The sequence below is a fragment of the Xiphophorus hellerii genome, chromosome 22 (assembly GCF_003331165.1).
Source record: "Xiphophorus hellerii strain 12219 chromosome 22, Xiphophorus_hellerii-4.1, whole genome shotgun sequence".
Taxonomy (NCBI): domain Eukaryota; kingdom Metazoa; phylum Chordata; class Actinopteri; order Cyprinodontiformes; family Poeciliidae; genus Xiphophorus; species Xiphophorus hellerii.
In genome coordinates this window covers 9,207,818-9,227,106 of record NC_045693.1, presented here as the reverse complement: position 1 = coordinate 9,227,106, position 19,289 = coordinate 9,207,818, and the positions used below count along the sequence as shown (strand labels likewise).

At 36.4% G+C, this 19,289-nt stretch overlaps 1 protein-coding gene across 2 annotated transcripts; it reads left to right on the top strand.

The window, feature by feature from the left end:
* Nucleotides 1-232: 232 nt before the first annotated feature.
* ggps1 (geranylgeranyl diphosphate synthase 1) lies at nucleotides 233-13,638 on the top strand. 2 transcript variants are annotated; one of them, XM_032552435.1, is made up of 4 exons: nucleotides 233-551; nucleotides 2,397-2,495; nucleotides 5,479-5,549; nucleotides 12,256-13,638. In XM_032552435.1, exons 2-4 carry the CDS (start codon nucleotides 2,423-2,425, stop codon nucleotides 13,057-13,059), a joined length of 948 nt encoding a protein of 315 aa, XP_032408326.1. In that variant the 5' UTR covers nucleotides 233-551; nucleotides 2,397-2,422; the 3' UTR covers nucleotides 13,060-13,638. The 2 variants fall into 2 exon arrangements, with proteins under 2 accessions (XP_032408326.1, XP_032408325.1); XM_032552434.1 differs by having other exon boundaries at nucleotides 233-579.
* The last annotated feature ends 5,651 nt before the right edge of the window (nucleotides 13,639-19,289 follow it).

Here is a 19,289-nt window from a genome sequence, read left to right as displayed (position 1 = left end):
CCTACTGGGTGGTTGTCACAATACAAGGAAAAAAATTCTGAAAGACTACAACTCCCACTTCTAACGAATAGGTTTGCTAGATATATGATGCAGGACGGACCGATAGTGATAGTAGTGTTCTTACCCATTTGCAAACAGCAAAAAAGTGTTAACCGGACAACATCAGGAAATAAATTCAACACCTATCAAATGACATTTATTTCTCAATAGTTTCTGCGCGTGCGCTTTAACGTGGCCGAAGGTTATATATTGAGTTCATCAAAGCTGGCTCTTTTAAGGCTTGTCTGTTCTCGGAACGGTGCGTAACATAAGCAGTGCTGCTTAGCATAGCATCCTTCGAAGTAGACACGAGCACCCGGAGCTATAATGGTTTAAAAGTCTTGTACTGAAAGTCATATCGTGTGCCTTATATGCCCCAGCGTGGAAGTGTGAGGTTTAATTCTGGGAAAGGAAAGAAAGGAATGCTCAACCGGGTCATTTCGACGCGTTTTTGTTAGCCTGCTTCCGCTAAGTAATTAGCAGACTGGCTAACCGGAATTCGGGGACGCCTGGTGAGCAGACCGACACACGGCAGCTAAGGTGGGTGGGGTTGGGAACGGTTAATAAATATATATATAAAGTCGGTAAAACTGTTTTAAATTCTCTCTTATTGGATATAATATGCCAACGAAACTTGCAACAAGAATATAAAACCGTGTTTTTAACGAATTGTCTGCAAAATTCCTTGTGAAGTGAAATCTAATTTTTCACGTTAAGCATTTTGTGGGGTTATAGAAATCCTTTAATCTCCTACAAATGACTATAAACTGCTGCATTTAAAGGTTTTTGTGGCTAATTTATCTGCTTTTGTGAAAAACTGGTCTGCTGAATAAAATTTTTAAAGAAATTATCAAAACTCCCTCACCTTTTTCTGCTCTTGAAATTAATTAAAAACTGAACTATAAAATGTTATTAAATAAAACAGTTTCCCCACCCCACAAAAGATCCAAAAGCAGAGGACTATTTCTTTTTTTATCAAAGGAAATCAAATCGTGGTGAAATTTTATCTTTTAACAATCACACAGCCTAATATAGTTGTGTAAATGGTCTTAGCTGAAGATAAAAATGGCATTTCCTGTCAGTTTCCCTCATGAAATTGTAATTTATGCATGAAATAGCACAGCTCCACTAAACCATTCTTGGTAACTTGTTTTGTTTATTGAAAACTTTTCAAACTTCAATAACTAGTTTTTACAGCTTTGTTTCCTCAAGCGCTGCCTTTATGTTCAACATTCTTTCAACCTCTGCCAATATGGCAAAATGTTTAGTAATGGATTGTGAGTATTAGGTGACCTTGTCATATTTCAATAGACATCACCACACAAAATATACATATTTATATACTGTAACACATCTTTGAAAAGAAAAAACAGCATGTCGTCCCAGTATTAAGTCTGTCCACAGGCTCAAAAATGCAGAAATCCTGATATCCTTTAAATTATGGCTGAAACCCCACCTGTTTAGATTTGCCTTTAATAATTGGAACATAATTGATTTAACCTGTATTCCAGCTTTTCATCACTTTCCTTCATTATGCCACCGTATTTCAGTGTTTCTTTGTTTTATGCTTTTATCATTTAAAGCACTTTAAAGCTTTGTTGCTGAAATATGCTACACACATAAACTTGCTGAGAGTTTTGTGCTGAAAAACCAAAGATCACTGAAGATAAACGCAAAGGTCAAATCATGTGTATTCATGATCTGACCCCTTGTGTAATGGTGGAAAATGACAAGAGTGGGAAAAAAAGTGTAATAATTTCACCATCATTTCTGCAGTATCTCATCTAACCGGCACACTTTGAGGATAATGAGGCTTGAATCTGCTTCGTCTGATTTTCTGTATCACATTAAAAAGTCACCTGTACCTGAATCAGCGAGCTCTCACCTCGATGAGTGGCGCTCAATGCCTAATTTTTCTGAAAAGTAACTTCCTGTTACAAATCCAGAAGATGAAAAGCTTTTTTCTTTTATTTACCATTTTCTGTGATATTCCTGCTAAGAATTTATACAATATTTTTGAGATAAAAAAACCCCACCCAAAAGCATGTTCCACCAAAATGAGTTGCTAGACCAATAATAAAATAAAAAGTTCTAAAATATTACTTTATCAACTGCATTTAATTACCTAAAATATGGAACTATCACTGAAGAGCATTGCTAATTTAAAGCATATTGTCAATGTTTTTATGGTAAAGCAATTTGCTCCCAAACTGTCTGTTTATCTGGGTTATGTTTATTCCGACTGTGATAAATATACACAGATGAATCATATTAGCCTGCAGTGCTTTAAAAAAAAAACACACACAGCCATCTACTTCAGCTTGTTTTATTTTCCTTTCTTTGTGTTTGTCTTCCAGTTTAAAGGGAGAGTTATCAGGAAGCGATGGATGGTCCCTCTCAACCCGCGTCGGACCGAATTCTACTAGAACCGTACAAGTACTTGTTGCAGCTGCCAGGTGAGTCCTTTTGTTCTTTGGGAATGTGAAGAAAAGAAAATAATAAAATGATCAAAAACACTGTAGTTTGCTGAAGAATCCTCTGCAGCTCATTTGATTTCAAGCCAGTTTGTGTATTTAGTTTATCTAGAATGTGTGTCAAACTCAAGGCCCGTGGGCCAAATCTGGCCCGCTTTTGTTTTTTATGTGGCCCTCTAGATGCTATATTAAACATTAAGTTTGGTTAAATATTATGTTATCAATCAAATCAATGCAGTTTTTATCTGTTTACTGCCAAATTATATCAGTCAGTCCAGTTTCTTGCGAATTATTGTGGAAATTCAAGCAATCAACAAATCCCTGTACTTTTTTGTGCTAATATATAATTGGGAGTTTATTGTGAATTTTTGTCAAAAATTGTCAAAAACTTTCTGACTGGTACGAAACAGCCTCCGCAGATATCAGATTATAGTTCATGATCTATACAGCGAGTAATAAAAAATTGCATTTACCGTCATAAATAAGTGCAAATATCGCAAATATTTCCAAAGTAGTACCACAAACACTTTGATTTTTATTGCAAAAAATCACAAAAACAATTAAAATTATGGAGGGACCAAAAAGATATTCAACATTATTTAATTTTAAGAATTCATTAATATTTTTAACAGTTTAACAGGTTTTATCAATACATTCTGGCACACCCGGGCCTTTAACAGCATTTATGATCTTGATTTGGCCCAAAATGAAAATGAGTTTGACGCCCTTCTCTAGAACATCTCTTGATATAGTGTCTCATTGTTATCATTGTTAACTCAGTCAATCTAAAACATTTATTACTGCTGATGCAACTGGCATGGCGAGTTTTGATTCTGAAGCAAGATGTTGCACAAATAGATGTTTTTAGCCTTGTTTGTTCATTTAAATGACAAGGCTGCCAGTGTAACATGGTTATTTGGGTAAATTGTCGGATTGTCTGTGGCTTTCAAAGAATATCTGCTGCTGTTTTTATCCCAGGAGTTTCTGAAGGTCCATTCAGTTTGTTTCAGTCCCTTCAGGAAGTTAATGCAAATTGGAAATTTTGTTGCAAACTTGAAATTCTTCGCAAATCCAACCAATCATATTAATGATTTCCGTATTTTCTTCATTTCTGACCAATCACTGTAACTTAGCTGAATTTTGACCAATTACATTAGTCTCTTTTTAATTTAGCTTCCTGTTTAGCAGTGTCTCCTGAAAGCCTTACCTGCAAGATAAAAGCATGTGTGATGCTACACAGTAACATATACCTTATTTTTTTTTCATAAGTCATTTGGAGATGCGCTGTTGGATTTGCTTATGTTGTGTATACTGACCCTGGGTATGTCTGCTACATCTCACTCGCTCTTTCTGTATCTGTGCCCTCTGTCCTCCACACTTTTTTTGGGCCGTTGCAACTCATTAATCAGTTAATACGTCGTAGCATGATTTTCAGAGCCGTCTTTAAATGCACCACGAATGTACACATGCTGACGCCGGTAACACCTGTGACTCTGATCATGTCCTGCTGCACGATTCAGCAACTAGCCAGAACCAAAAGACAAAAGCTTTGCGTTTTTGTTCCAAACAAACCGTGTAAGTTGAATGATGCTAGCAGATAATGTTAGCTAAATGAGTTAATCCATTCCAGAGTATCATATTAAGCTTGATAACAAGAATACCAATGTTACATCCCTTGCTAGTTAGTTTATGTCAGATATATATCCAATCCTATTTGGTTTCTAAACAGATGTTGTGCTCAGTGTTGCTCTCCACATATTTAAAAGAAACCTTTATTGTCACAATAGAAAGAGCAAAGAGTCAGGGTGGAGACATTAGACCAGAGGCAGCGGGACGATTATGCAGGGATTTCTCCTTACTTCTCAGGTAAAGACAGAGGAGAAAAAGGAAAGGGGCAATTATGTGCAGCAATTTAAACTTTTTTGTAAGACCATATTTTTTTTTTAAAATCACAACTTCTGTAATTTTAGGTTGCAACAATCACAAAAATGCATTGCAACATTCTGGAGGGAGTGATATAAAAAATATCCTGACTTTAAGGATTTTAGATTTAGATGGCATTTTAGTTATTCAAGCCTAAAATGGCATCTGAATGCTAAACATGTTGCAGCAGGACAGACGTCCTCAACTAATGTCAGCGTCCTCAGTTCACATTTCTAAGAAGGATTTTTTTTAAAGAAGTCGCATGAATGATCAGATGAAACACTTAAATGTTGAATAGGTTTAGCAGCACTTTGCATCAATCTGATGGTTGAATAATCTAAATACGGATTGAAAACAATAAATATGTATGTGGTTGAGATCATATGTCTATTTATTCAATAATTTAGCAGCGGGGGGGTTTGAAATGAAAATATAGCTTGTTTTGTCAATAGCTTTAGATTAAGATGTAATAAAGTTTAAGTAATTAGGCCCTGGAATTAACTCGATTTAAAAATTTTTTAAAAATACATTTATATTTAATGTGACATGCAATCTTCTGTAAACTCACTTTTTTCTCCAACTGACAGTTTTCACTGAATATTCACAAGAAATATCGGAGTAGAAATGGTATGTTTACTGTCTGCTTTGATATATCTTGTTGATAATTCAGCTTGTAACACATTAAATTTAAGTTTTAGTTGATTCTGTACACAGACAGCTTACACAAAGTTGTTCTGTTAAATAAAGAGGGATTTTATTTTTTAAATCTTTAAATTTAACAACTGGTGACAGAAGTTCAACCTCCTGAATCATGAGCCTGTTGCTAAATGTCTTGAGTGAAGTCGAAAGCAGCCAAACTGAAGATTTGACAAACGGTCACGCTCGGCTAAAACCTTCAATACAGTCAAAAGTCTGAAAATTGTCAGCAAGGCATGAGGAATACTTGCACATTTTGCAAGAAGCATCACCAGTGAAGCTGTAGGTAAAATGTAGTTTTTACTTCTGACTAATTAAACAATATATTTCTTTGTTCTCTCTGCAGGAAAACAAGTGAGGACAAAACTTGCCCAAGCATTTAACCACTGGCTCAATGTACCAGAAGACAAACTGCAGGTGAGAAACGGCGCATTTCAAGTTGTTGCAGGCGACTCTCAGCGGAAGATGATGTAGTTGATTGTTGATCTATTTATATTTACATGACATGTAGTGGCTTTTTTTAGAGGTTCTTTTGAGGTTTCACGGCTAGAATGCCGAAATTGTCTCATTTTCACACATTTGATTTGAAGCTAATTTCACACTTATTTTGTGCTACAAACATTTATGTTGCTCTGGTGATGAGCAACGTGGAGGAAGCAGGGAGGCCTGCTGGCTTCACACTGGATTGGATCAGGGCGGGTTGGGTTTTGTGACACTTGTCTGAACTTGTTCAACTAGTCTGGAGGAAATCTGGTTAAAGATCCAATAATGAGCTCCTCTCTTTCAGTGATAACCTGCCTCTGTGTTGAGTAAGCCTCTGTTTATGCAATTTATAATCTCCTTAATATATTCTTTTAGCACTAAGCTTTATTGAATATTTGATGCTTTACTTTTTTAATCTGAAGTGTTATTTGTTTTCTGCTTTTTCTGCTAAAGAGAATAAAATACTGAAACAGCTATTTTATGGGATTACTTAATATAATAAACATATAACATAGTTTTAGTATATTGGATTCACATCGGTTAATATTTTACCCTCTGCAAGGTGAGGTGTTTGGGTGCTGTTGTGATTTTGAACAAGACAATGAGTCTTTTTTTATATATAAAAGGAAGTTGATCTCCACCTGTGTGCGGTTGTGCATTTGTTTTCTGATGGCGGTTGTGTATTTTTACCTTGGTTCAAACTTTTTGGGTGTAAATTTTAAGGTTTATCTAAGCTAATATAGAGAGAAGCTGCCATCTTCACTTCACTTTTTTGTGCCCTCTGCAATTTAATACAATTTATTTTATTAAAAAATGTAATAAAATATTTTTTTGTAATACTTATAGTCAGTAAACAGACATTCAGTAGTTACATTGCAATAATCCATCACCCAGTGACTGAAATCAGACAATATTCCCCAGTAATCATCAGGTAAATGACTGAAAAAATTCAAGATTTTTTTGTTATTATTTTTTGAAGAAACAAAATGCTGCCAATTTTTGACTGACTTTTTGTGAATGTTGCAGAATTTTCTACATTTATTGAACTAATTTTAAGTGTCTGATAAAAGCGTCTCAGGCTTAAGAGATGCAATAATGAGCAGCAAAAGACATTTCTTTCTCTGCTGATATTTTGCAGTTGGTTTCTGTTTTACTCTGACTTTGCTGTCACTGAAGTTTGCCATACTTTGACCAAACATGCCCTTCATTTAAATATAAGAACAAAAAATAAAGAGCGAAAAAGTTAAAAAGTCTCAGCTTTGCAAAATAAGTGTCACAAAATAAAACATCATTATGAGATAGATAAATGTCATTGTTGATAAAAAAAAAAAAAAGAGCTCCACAATAAAAAATATTTGTAAAATATTTTATTAGCTATGGCCAAATTAATTAAAACACTCACCACTCTAAATATAAAAACACAACATGCTGACATTTCTATTTTAAGATTTCATCTCCTCCCTAAAGCTAAAATGTTTTATTTTTAGAGTTTCAAGGATAACTAATTACTCATTGGTGACTTAGTCATATCTTTACACCTGCTGGTGTTTTCGTGGTAACTTCAGTTTCAGCAGAAGCTGGCTGTCATGGTACAGCGGGTAGCTGAGGTTTAAATCTGTATAACAGCTCTGTAAACTCCAGCTGAACCCTTTACACAGGCCGAGAGCTCTCCTCTTGTCATCATTAGTTCACCGCTGCCAAGAAGTCGCCGCCATGGAAACAACTGCACCTTTAGATAGACGGGGCACCGACAGTGGCACGCTGGTTTTCGTGTGGCAGCGTGTTTTTTTTTTTTTCTGCCGGTACGCCACAGGTCGTGGATGTTCCCCGCGTTTCGTTTGGCGCTTTGAAGCCGTTTGCTTTTCTTTGGTTCTCTCTGAAAAGCGTAGTTGTTTATTTATGGCGCTCTTTCACTCTGAAATCTCTACATGAGTGCATCTGTTGCTTTGGTATGAGAGCTTTTTGTGCTTTTCTGTGACACATGCGGTTTCTTTTAGTGAATAACTAGGAAGCAGGAGGCGCATTAAGACATGTTCTGTGCTGTGTAGCAACACATGATAAAATTACACCTTTGAAATGTGTTAAATGGATGTAGTGACAAATATTTACTCGTATATTCTAACAGTTTCTGTTATACGTGTGTTGGCTTATCCCCTATAAGTCTAGTTTATTCAAAGTTGGTTAAAGCACAGTTTGGAAATTTGATTTCAGTATTTTACAGATTTGGGGAAAAAATGTATTAAAGAAAAGTGTCATTCCTTCAGGACACTAGAATATGAATTCTAATTGTCAATTTAAAGTTATCTTTAAAAAAAAAAACCAATCCAGCCTGATGCGATAATTTAATTTTAAATGTTAAGTTTTTATGAGCTGCAAGAGATAAATCACCATAATGAATAGAAATAAAGGGTTGATCACATCAGCCTCTATGTAATTAATCTGAATATTGTTGCATAGTAAACAGAGTTGCTGAATTAATTTAACTTTTCAATAATATTCAGATTTATTGAATATGACTGATGTATTACTAACAAGACAAACTTAAAAAAATTTTTTTTTTTTAGCTTTTTTGTTTGATCATTTGCTTAACACTATTATTGTTGCAGATGAAGAAACATTATACAACTCAAAAACTGTTTTAATGTTTAAATAATCGAAATAATTAAGCTTCACTCAATTCAGCTTATTTATATAATACCATTCAAAACAAAAAGTCTATTCAGTCCAATCATTCATTTCCAATTGATCCCAGTTATAAAACAATGGAGTCAAGTTCAGTTTATTTTTCAATTTTGTTAAAAAAAGTTTTCTATCTAAGGAAACTGCAAAATGAATCAAGTCATTGACTTGCAGCTTTCACTTCTCCTAGATGAGCTTTTGGCGACAGTGGAGAGGAAAACCTCCACTGTAACAAGAAGAAACCTCCAGCAGATCCGGAGCCTGGCCATCTGCCATGACCGACTTGGTTTAAGAAAATAGAGCAGATTGATTCACACACACAAAAAACCCCACAAAATCCTGATGTTAAAGGAAAATATAAAGTGTAATAATCTCATCTGCATAATGATGAGGGAATGATATTAATAAGAATGACACATTAGCTGACAAACTTCATGTTGTTTTAATATTAACATTGGTCTTGTTCCATTTCCTGAATTGCTTCTTTTCATCTTCATTTTAAACATTATATTTTGTTTGTTTTGGTTTCAGATTCTGGTTTTGAAAAACACATTTCTCTAAATCTGCTTGCAGCTAATCATGCAATCCTTACAGAAAGACCGCATCAGTTGACTGCAGTTGATTTGAGCTGTTTCGACGCTGACCATCTTTATCTTGCATGTAATGGTTATTAGTTTGGACTGATTATTCTGAGCCCACTTTGCAGTACTGGCTCCAGTCCTGTGATTGGTTTAATTAACAGATCACAGCATGAACAGGAACTCAACAAGCTTCTCATGAACTTTTCTTTAAATTTTATTTTATGGGGTGAGACCTAAGGTGAGGTTTTTTTGTTGAGAGTTTTGTAAATGGTGAACTTCTCACGACTTAGAGTCGCTACAGAAGTTCACAACACAGCTGTCTGCTATTTTTAGCACTTAATAAACTAAACTTTAATGCTCCAAAAGTTGTATTTGAGTTATCGGTTGTTGCAGCTGTGGTGCGTTGATGACTTAAGATTGGATGCAGGTCCATGCCTTCACATCCTTTCTGTTTGGTTTGCCTGAAATTTTCTGGACAAAATACTTGATGATACAGTTGGACAAAAAAAAAGTTGTTTTTAGAGATTTAAAAAGTTTTTATTAGGTGCTACAGAGGAACATCCTCCATAAGCATCTCTAACAGCAATAATGAAAGTTTAGATGAGCTTTACTGCATCTACATGTGTACCTGGTTGATATTAAATTATATATTTTAGTTCATTATAAGCCTGGATGACAAAAACAAAATGGTATTCTTAAATGAAAACATTTTGAGATGAGCTAAATTACAAGACACCTGTGATAAAGATTAAACCTGTAGGCTTGCGACAATGACAAATCTTCCATTAAAAATTGCAATAAATGATGATATTGTCATTTTGAGACCATTTTCAAGTAATATAATGGTCTTGGCATAATAAAGGTACACCCTCTCAAAGATCAATAAGCTTTAATCTTTAACAAATGTTAGAAGACATTTTAAATATCCAAAATAATAATAATAAAAAAAACATACTGAAGTCTTTAAACAAAATTGTTCTTTTTAAAAAGGGATTTTTTCTCATCAACCTTTGGTAGAGATATGAGGAAAACAATCAATCATGCAAATGGAAAATATTGAGCTTGTTTTAATTTATCATTTGATTTATTTATTGGTTATTACAACAGGCTCATGAATTTAATATGCAAATCTTAAAATAAATCTCGGTTTTGTCTGTTTATACAGATGTTTTTGCACTGAATGGTCCATTTTGATCAAACACCTCAGCACAATTTGTGAATATTCATCAGATATTTGCTTTGGGACATTGAAAAATAACCCAATAAGTTTTAGATTTGGTTCCAAATAATGGAATACGAATCGAAATTGTGGCCGTTAAATAGGTATAATCCGATTTGTGTAATTTTAAGAAATTGTGAGTCTTTGCTCATGGTCTGGAGCTTTGATGGAAATTAAGGCAATAAAATAAAGTAGTAAGTTTGTTAGATGTTGGTGCTCAGCTTTAAGTCTAAAACATTTTAAAAATCTGGTTCCTGCTTTTGGGATTTCATGGAGATGCAATTGTACTTTAATGATTCTATTGCTCTTTGACGCTAACAGCAGATTTTAGCTTTATGCTCACTGATGCTGGAGGGAGAAATGTTGGGACGCTTCCAAAATGCGGCGTGTTTTTGTTTCTGTTTGGATAAACTACTTGACCGGTTTGGCCTTGGCAATCTGCCCAACCTACAGAGTCTCGTCTTTGTTCTGCCAGATACCATCCAAGCAGCTTCCACCAGCGGGACACACCGCTCGTCTTTTCAGTCAGCAGAGCGGACAGCGGGAACCTGATGGTAACCCCAAAAGCTCAGAGTCCAACACGGTTTACAACCAGAATGACTTCCTGATAGACAGAAAAAGGTTTATTTACAGATTTTAGGTGTCTACCAGCAGCAGATGCTGTTCAGTCTGACAAAAAGATGGAAGTTGCAAACAAATGTCTATATTTAGCACTGATGTTTTTACAGCAAATAAAGTTGCTGCTAGATGTCTAGTATCCCATTAGATGCTAGATATCTAAAGGGAATCTCTCATCAGTAAGTCTTTGCTGAGCTTTTTGATGCTCTAGTTGCTCTGCTGGAGATTCAGTGTCAAAAAATGTAGACATGGCGCCATCTGCTGTATCATAGCTGCACTGCATATTTTAAACAAAGAATCTGTTTCTAACAAAGTTAGGATGAAAGTTATCAATTGAGTTGATCTAAAGTTGTTTGATCTTACCCATAGACTATTAATTGACAAGCAGCTATTTTCTTACAAAGTCAGAGTTTTCTTTTGTATCAGGAGGGCTGACTGTCTTTTCATTGGATAAAGAGCTAGTTTTTTTATATTAATTTAGCAAAATTATTTAATTTAACATTATTTTGTCCACTGCATTAAATGCTGACTGAATAAGCAGATAATTGTGGTTCTCAGGTTATTAAACTTAGACATATTTGTGAAATATAACAAACGGGAACCTGTTGGGTTGATGAAAAGAATTAAAATATGCGAGACACTAATTTCCCATGAATAGAGAAATGTTAGTCTGTGGTTGTTCTTGATGGAATGTTAAAACTTCGCTCCATAAAGTACATTAACTCAAAATCAACCTTGCTCATTGCCATTGTGCTTTTTCACCATTATGTTACATTTTTCTCCGTTATCTCCTTCACTTTTCAGTCATCATATCCTAACCTTCATAATGCATCAGTCATTTTTAAATGAGACGTTGACGCTGCTTGGCTCGGCTGAATGAGCTCTATTAAGGTGAAAGTTAAGGATCTAGTCGAGTGTTTATATTTCATAACGGATAAAGGGCAGCTTGCATCCTACACTGGACTCCATTTGGAACGATTTCTACAAACCACCAGACAGTAATGCAAGTATTCACATACAAATCAGAATCTAGGCATAGATGCAGAAATAAACTAGAAAAGGAAAATAAATATATTAAAAAAGCCTCACTAAAAACAGAAAGATAACAGACTACAAAGCTGCTAAATTATGTTCTACAATAATACATTTCTTAGCATTAGGATTCACTATTACTTTAGGGGCTTTAATGTAACATAGAAACTGTTTATAATTTAAAACACACACAAAAAACATTTTCTTATTCTTACATTTGGACCATTTCTCTTTCCTGGTCTGGTATTCTCCCGCAATCTCTGTTTCTGTATAAACTGATTCAGCTTGATGACAGGCTGCGCCCTCTGCTGGATGGTAGCCAAACTACAACACTAAAAGGTCTAAGTGGATGTTATCAGTTGGAACTAATTTTAATCTAATAAACCATTAATCGACAGTTGTAAGTTGGTTAGGGTCCATATTGGGAGTAATATTGTTTCTTTTTCTGTTGTTGCTCTGGTGAATTTTACATATTGAGATGAATCAACAAAGATGGTTGTGTCTTGCTCAGGTGATCATTGAGGTGACAGAGATGCTGCACAACGCCAGCTTGCTGATAGACGACATCGAGGACAACTCCAAGTTGCGTCGAGGCTTCCCGGTGGCTCACAGCATCTACGGCATTCCCTCGGTGATCAACTCGGCCAACTACGTGTACTTCCTGGGGCTGGAGAAGGTTCTGATCCTAGAGCACCCAGAAGCTGTACAAGTGTTCACCCGCCAGCTGCTGGAGCTGCACCGCGGCCAGGGCCTGGACATCCACTGGAGGGACACCTACACCTGTCCCACGGAGGAAGAGTATCGCAACATGGTGCTGCAGAAGACCGGGGGCCTCTTCGGTTTGGCCGTGGGGCTCATGCAGCTCTTTTCAGACTGGAAGCAGGACCTCAAGCCCCTCCTGGACACTCTGGGGCTCTTCTTCCAGATCCGGGACGACTACGCCAACCTGAGCTCCGATGAGTACAGCGAGAACAAAAGCTTCTGCGAGGACCTGACGGAGGGGAAGTTCTCGTTTCCCACAATCCACGCCATATGGTCGCGCCCCGAGAGCACCCAGGTGCAGAACATCCTGCGGCAGCGCACGGAGAACATGGACATCAAGAAGTACTGCGTGGACTACTTGGAGAAGGTGGGATCTTTCGCCTACACCCGTCAGACCCTGCAGGATCTGGAGGCGGAGGCTTACCGCCTCATCACGGAGTTAGGAGGGAACCCTCAGCTGGAGAGCCTGGTCAAACATCTCAGCCGCATGCATAATAAAGCAGAGGCTTCAGCAGAGTCCAAGAGAGAGACGCACTCCAGCCAAAACTACTGACACACGCTCCCTACTCCTGCTTTCTTTCCTGAATGCAGAAGATGCACATTCCTGAAAAGCTCCAAACTAACCGTTGTGACGGCAGGCGAGCTCCAAGTGTGGCTTAAAATAGTACCCATGGCTAATTCTTACATCTGAAGTGCTGCAGTGCTCTCAGGAATAAAAATTAAGCAGCAGAACTACAGTCAGTTTTTGCTTTACCACTTGACAAGATTATTAAAAAAAAACAATCTTGAAAGCCTTTTCTTCTGATGCACACTCCAGTGGATCTAAGTGCTTTTTGTCAGTTCCAGTTAATACAGTTAATTGAGTGAATGTTGTTTTTGATTTAAATCTCTAACTGGAGCCGCATCCGTGTGACTTGAGGTCCCATAATGGCTGAATCAGCAGGGAGTCGATTCAGCCCTGCAGAAAAACAGCCGTGTGACTGTTTGTTCTGATTGCTCTGTAACAATGATGTTAGTGACTGTTTCCACGCAGTCGTCTCACAGCACAAATCCTCACATATTTATATATTGACACTGCTGTATCCTAGGATCTTGTTTGAATTTCTTGAATAAAAATTTTTTTAAATCTAAATTAGTTATTTGTCTTGTTTTATAAATCTGTTCTCACTGGCATGAATTTTCTTTTAGTCTGGTTTATTTGAACTCTGGAAAAACAGCGCCATCTTTTGATTACTGGGCCATTAATTTTACCTAACATATAAATTAGTCAGCCATATGAAAATACTAGAATTTGTTGCACTAAAATGTTGACTAAAAAATAAATATTTTAAAAATATACAACAAATTTGAATAATTACACTGGAGTTCCACAACAGAATGACAAAAATTAAATTAAAGTGGATCTGTTTTTCTTGTCATTATGCTGAAAACTAGACTTTTTTTTTTCTTCATAAATTATAATTTGCAGATCTAAATGTGGAGTTTCAAGACTTTATTTCTCATTTTCTAATCTGAAAGATGGATCTGAATTTCTGAAAAACTGGGATATTTTGGTTATTTATACATAGATAAATCTTGAAATTTTAGTCCAACTCTTCGATAATCAAAACACAAATTTAAAATAAAGGAAAAAATATGGAAATTCAGATCTTCAGGACAGAGGATCCTTGTTATTTAAATATTTTTTTTTTTAGATTTGTTTCCTAGAAAGGACTCACTAACCAAAAAACTGATTTAATTCATAATCATCTAGTCAATATTTTTCTAATATTTTAAATTATTTAAGTTGGTCCTGATGTCACAAATTACACATTAAAATACTTCTTTCTTGGAATGAAAAATATTTAATCAAACCCAGCGACATTAATTTCTGATTTGTAGTGGGAAAACAAATGTCAACAGTCACAAAATCTAGAAAACGAGTGTTAAAAATTCCATATTTTCAAACCGGAACTGCCTCGTAAACATCCTAGCAGTTGTTTTTTCTGTAATCGAGAAAGAGCATCTGAAATGAATCACTAAAAGCCCAAAGTCAATGACATTCATGCCTATGATGAGTGGATTTAACCTTCTAACCAGAACTGTTTTTGTTTCTCAGGCGGCTCGCCGTCTACCTCCGTTTGAGAAGCTCTGACTACCAGTGAGCAGAGATAAAGACACCCGAGGTTTTCTTGGATTTTTGTCCTTGTGTTGGTTACAATTCATCTAAATCCGGCATTATCTGCTGTCTGTTAATTTGAGTTTCTCCCTCTGCTGCTGAAAGGAAACGCAGTCCTGTTGATAAAGCCTATCTGTCCCAGACAGCTCTGTTGACTCACTGAAGCCCCAGCTCTTGACAGCTGCAGTTCAATTAATCATGTGTGTTTTTTGGATTGCATTGTGCCATCACATCTATTCATCAAAATGTCAACTTCTTGAAAATCTTTGCCACTGCTAAGAAGTTAAGAGCCGCAGGAAAGCCTGATGCAAATGAACGCCTGATTCGATAAACGGAGAAGAAAAAGCATAAAGTCGGTTTTGTAGATCTAACTTAAGTCCATGACATAAATCAAAGCTCTCTCATGGCTTTCATTTCTCCTCTCTGGCTGGTGAGATTGATTTTTTTTTCACCCAGAGTCTGAGAAAAACAAACAGAATAGCTTTTGTATGAAGAGTCGCCGTCTCCCTCATGCTTTGGATTGTTTCTCACTGAGCTGCGTCGCTCAGATCCAGAATGATATAAAAAAAAACAACAACCTTGATTTGGAGGGTGTAAACAGACTTGTCTTGTTTTTACTGTGTTTTTGTTGATTCTGCAGAAATTTCACTTTTAAAATCCTGAGATGTTGCCATAGTTTTTACAGGTGTTTTATTTTATTTTTTTACACCTCCACGCTGGCAGAAAGACAGTCGTCCTTCCATCAAGGACTGTTGAGCTGTTCCTGGCAGAGCATTGTATTCCTCTTCAAGCCGGCTGAGAAAATATGAAAAACATGTTCATGACAGCTGAATTGTTTCAATTAAACCAGCTTCCAGTTAAAACCATGTTCTGTCATTGCAGCTGAATAAAATACGCTTCAAATGACAGAATTATTAGTTTGCTGCAAGCATCCAATTATGCAGCATGCAGCGTTCAGTGGGGTTGATCCCTCAGGAACCTCTGATTTCCATCTACTTCTTGCTCTCATCATAAAGCCATTTGTCCAGTGACAGCCTTTTTTTTTTTTCTTTTAAATTGGCTTTTGGGCCAGAACAACGGCTTCACAGCAACAGAAGATTAAAAACTGTTGGGAAGCATCTACTGGCTGCAGATTGGTGGCACTTGTGAGTGACAATAACAGCCAGCAGGGCTGACAAAATAAGCCCACAATGCCCAAGCTCGTGCTAATGAGTAAATGTGTCACACTTATGTCAAAAAAAAAAACCATGCAGGAGTGGAGATCTGCTGCTGGGGGTCAGACTCTGTGTCAGCAGAAGAGTTCAAGATGGTGGGATGAGAAGAATGGATGGATTAGGGCCAGAGACGGCAATAAAAACAGAAATAAAATGGTGTTTCTTTAAAAATGACAATGGAGTCCCTGGAGTAGATATTTAAATTGTATTTTTTCAAAAGGTTGGGTGATATTTGCAGGTCAAGTTTTAATCAGGCAAATTTGGGGCAAAAAAATGTTCTTTGGATTCTAAATACAGTAAGTCAGGTCTGATCTGTCGTAGTGAAGAACGAAGTGAGACCAAAAATATTTTTTCTTCATTTACCAGTTCATCTAAATATCTAATTATGAGTAGATATTAAATCATACATCTGTTCATAACAAAAAAATAATAATTACAGGCGTTTTATGTTGTTTATTTGGATCCCCATTAGCCATTGCCGTAACAATGGCTACGCTTCCTTGGGTCTACATAATAAAAAAAAAACAATTTTTACAAAAACAATAACACACACTTAATATAACATAGGACATTGATTCATAGATGTACGATTATAACACTTTATATAATAAAATAATTAAGCAGGTCTTTTCTAAAACTCTAGCATTTGTTGCATTCAAAACAGATGAAGGAAATGAGTTCCATGTTTTCATTCCTCTAAAAAATATTTTGTTGAGCATTCCTATTGGAAGAGTAAAACATACCTTTTATAGTATACCTTGTATTAAAATAAAGTGTAGCTAAATAAAAGATGATTGTATAAAACAATATAATTTCCACATAAACATTTATGTAGCACCAATTCACAACAAATGTCGTCTCAAGGCATTTCAGTTTAAACACATCCATTCCAACTGTTATCAAACAGAACATTTTGATCAATTAATTATTCAAAGCAGTTTAAAAAATTTCTAAACAAGGAAACCCAGCATAAGGAATGGCTCCTAAGTGGGTTCTTGAGAATTAAAACCCAAAATTAGATTTTTTTTTTTTTTTTCAGAAAATCTTTCCAATAAGTCTTAATTTTTGTGCAGGACCAAAAACCGTGGGTGTGGTTTCCCACCTGCAACCCCTCCAACATCGAGACGCATTTAAGCTCCCATAAATGCATCTCTAGCATTTTTACACGCAACACATTTTTCCAACTTATCACCAAGGAGGAAGTTGAAGCAGCGGGATCACAAATATTGCCCTTATCTAACTCTTTCTCTCAATATTTAGCATTTCAAAAACACTTACCTAAACTGTTAAAATATAAAATATTTAGAGAACCATCTTTACATTTCACCAAACAACTGAGGTTCATTTTGCAATATTCATGAAAGTCTTGTTGTGAGAGTCGTCGTTGCTCCCACAGCAACACATGTTCTCATGCATAATTCTGCCAGCTTCCAAAAACCCTCGCTGCGTCTGGATGTCCCATCGGGCTTGAAGAGGAAAAACAAAACACTTCCCACCTGCAGCTACTGTAACGTGTATAAATCTGTCTTGTTACAGCGAGATTTTACCCGTGACGTTCAGATTATTCACCATGGGGAGCTTTAGAGCACACAAACAACAGGACAGATGTGTCTTATTGTTTGAGGTTCTGATGGGGAGCTTAATGGCACCATCACTCTCATCTCAGCTGGGATTTAGACTTCTCTGACAGAAATCCTGTGTTTCAAAACTGGGAAATGGGATTTTGAAGAAGTAGTGTTCACCGGGTTGGAGAGGTCTGATAAAAGATGCTCTCCGGGTGCATTAAGGGGAAGATGTAGGGTCCAGTGCTTTTGGAGAGGGCTTATGTCTGCTGCATCAATTTTCTTTTCATCAAATCCATCACTTGAAAACCTCCCAACCAAATGCAATGGCAAATGGCCCCAGCCCTCAACTGTGTCTATTTGACACGATGGCATTTCTTCTTTACAGCGTCTCGCCACCCTGAATGTCCTCCCCCGGCGGAGACATCAATCAGTTTGTTCATGTCGTACATAGATTAGCATTATGCCCACACGCCATGTCCACACACCACAGAAATGTCACTTTTGCTGTTTTACAGCCACCATTAATTTTTTTTTTGTTCATAATTGCTGCAAGTTCTTACACGTTAACTAATATTTACATGCAAATAGAGATTATTACAATGGCATATTAGGGTCGCTGTAGACAGAAAAAAATGAGTATAATTCTGAAATGTTTAGATTAATCTCAGAAATTTCCTAGAAAAAAAATTAGGATATTTCTGAGTTCCAAATGTTGAACATTTTAAAGTTTCTCCTAAAAATCTGTTGAGATGAACCTAAACACTTCTGGGGGTTTTCTAGCAATTTTTTGATTTTTCAAACTCAGAAAACTCAGTTTTTCCTAGCTATTTTTTTAGGACAATCTAAAAACTTTTGTTTTTTCCTTGTACATTTTTTAAAACTTTTTTTAAATATACTTTTTTCTCCCTTAATAGTTTTTGGCAGAAATTTAGTCCTTTTTTTCTCTATCCACAATGGCGCTCATACATCTTTGCAGATTATAGACATGCGGCTAGTCTCATTGGCAGCTAGGTTGATGTATATATTTGATAATGAGAAAAAGCAGCTTCAGACTACTGCACAAAAATAACTCTCCATAAAGGAAAAAATTAGGTAATTTAACTTTTTTTTTGTGCAAATTGGAGTCTATAAGTTGAATAGCGCTAGCATAACCGTGCTAGCTCTAGGCAAGGCGTGCCCAAAGTCTGTCCAGCATCCTGTCAGGTCCTTAGTTCTCTCCCTGGTTGTACCAACGACCTTTTCAGCATGTCAGTGTTCTTAGACCTTCTAACGAGCCATCATTTGATCCAGGTGCGTTAAACCAGGGAGAGAACTAAAACATGCAGGACGCCGGCCCTCGAGGACCAACTTTGGGTACCCCTGCTCTACGCTAAGCTAAACAGGCTAATCACTGCATAGTTTTCACATGCTAACACAATCCATGTGTTTTGTTTGGGTAAATGAATACATTTTGTTATTCTAATTTTGCCCAATGTTCATTGCTATTTAAGTCCAGTGTATTTAGTGTTATTGACATTGAAATCATTAAATGCTCTTCTTTTGTTTGTTACAAATATTTAAGTTTTTTTTAAGTTAACGCACTTAGTTCAGAACTCAGTGGAGCGGAAGTAATGTTCAGTACGGACTATTTTGTGTGTGACACAAGTGAGTAGAAAAAAAAAATACATTTAAGTAAAGCGTGTGCTTACCTTGCAGGTGGTATCAACAACCTTTTCAGCATGTCAGTGTTCTTCTTAGGCCTTCTAACGAGCCATCATTTGATCCAGGTGCTTTAAACCAGGGAGAGAACTAAAACATGCTGGATGCCGGCCCTCCAGGACCGACTTTAGGCACCACTGGTATAAAC

Excerpts from the sequence above, each read along its gene's own strand:
- ggps1 (XM_032552435.1), top strand. The coding sequence starts at position 2,423 with ATGGATGGTCCCTCTCAACCCGCGTCGGACCGAATTCTACTAGAACCG. Across the intron at positions 2,496-5,478 it reads GTACTTGTTGCAGCTGCCAG|GAAAACAAGTGAGGACAAAA; the intron begins GTGAGTCCTTTT and ends TTCTCTCTGCAG. Across the intron at positions 5,550-12,255 it reads TACCAGAAGACAAACTGCAG|GTGATCATTGAGGTGACAGA; the intron begins GTGAGAAACGGC and ends TGTCTTGCTCAG.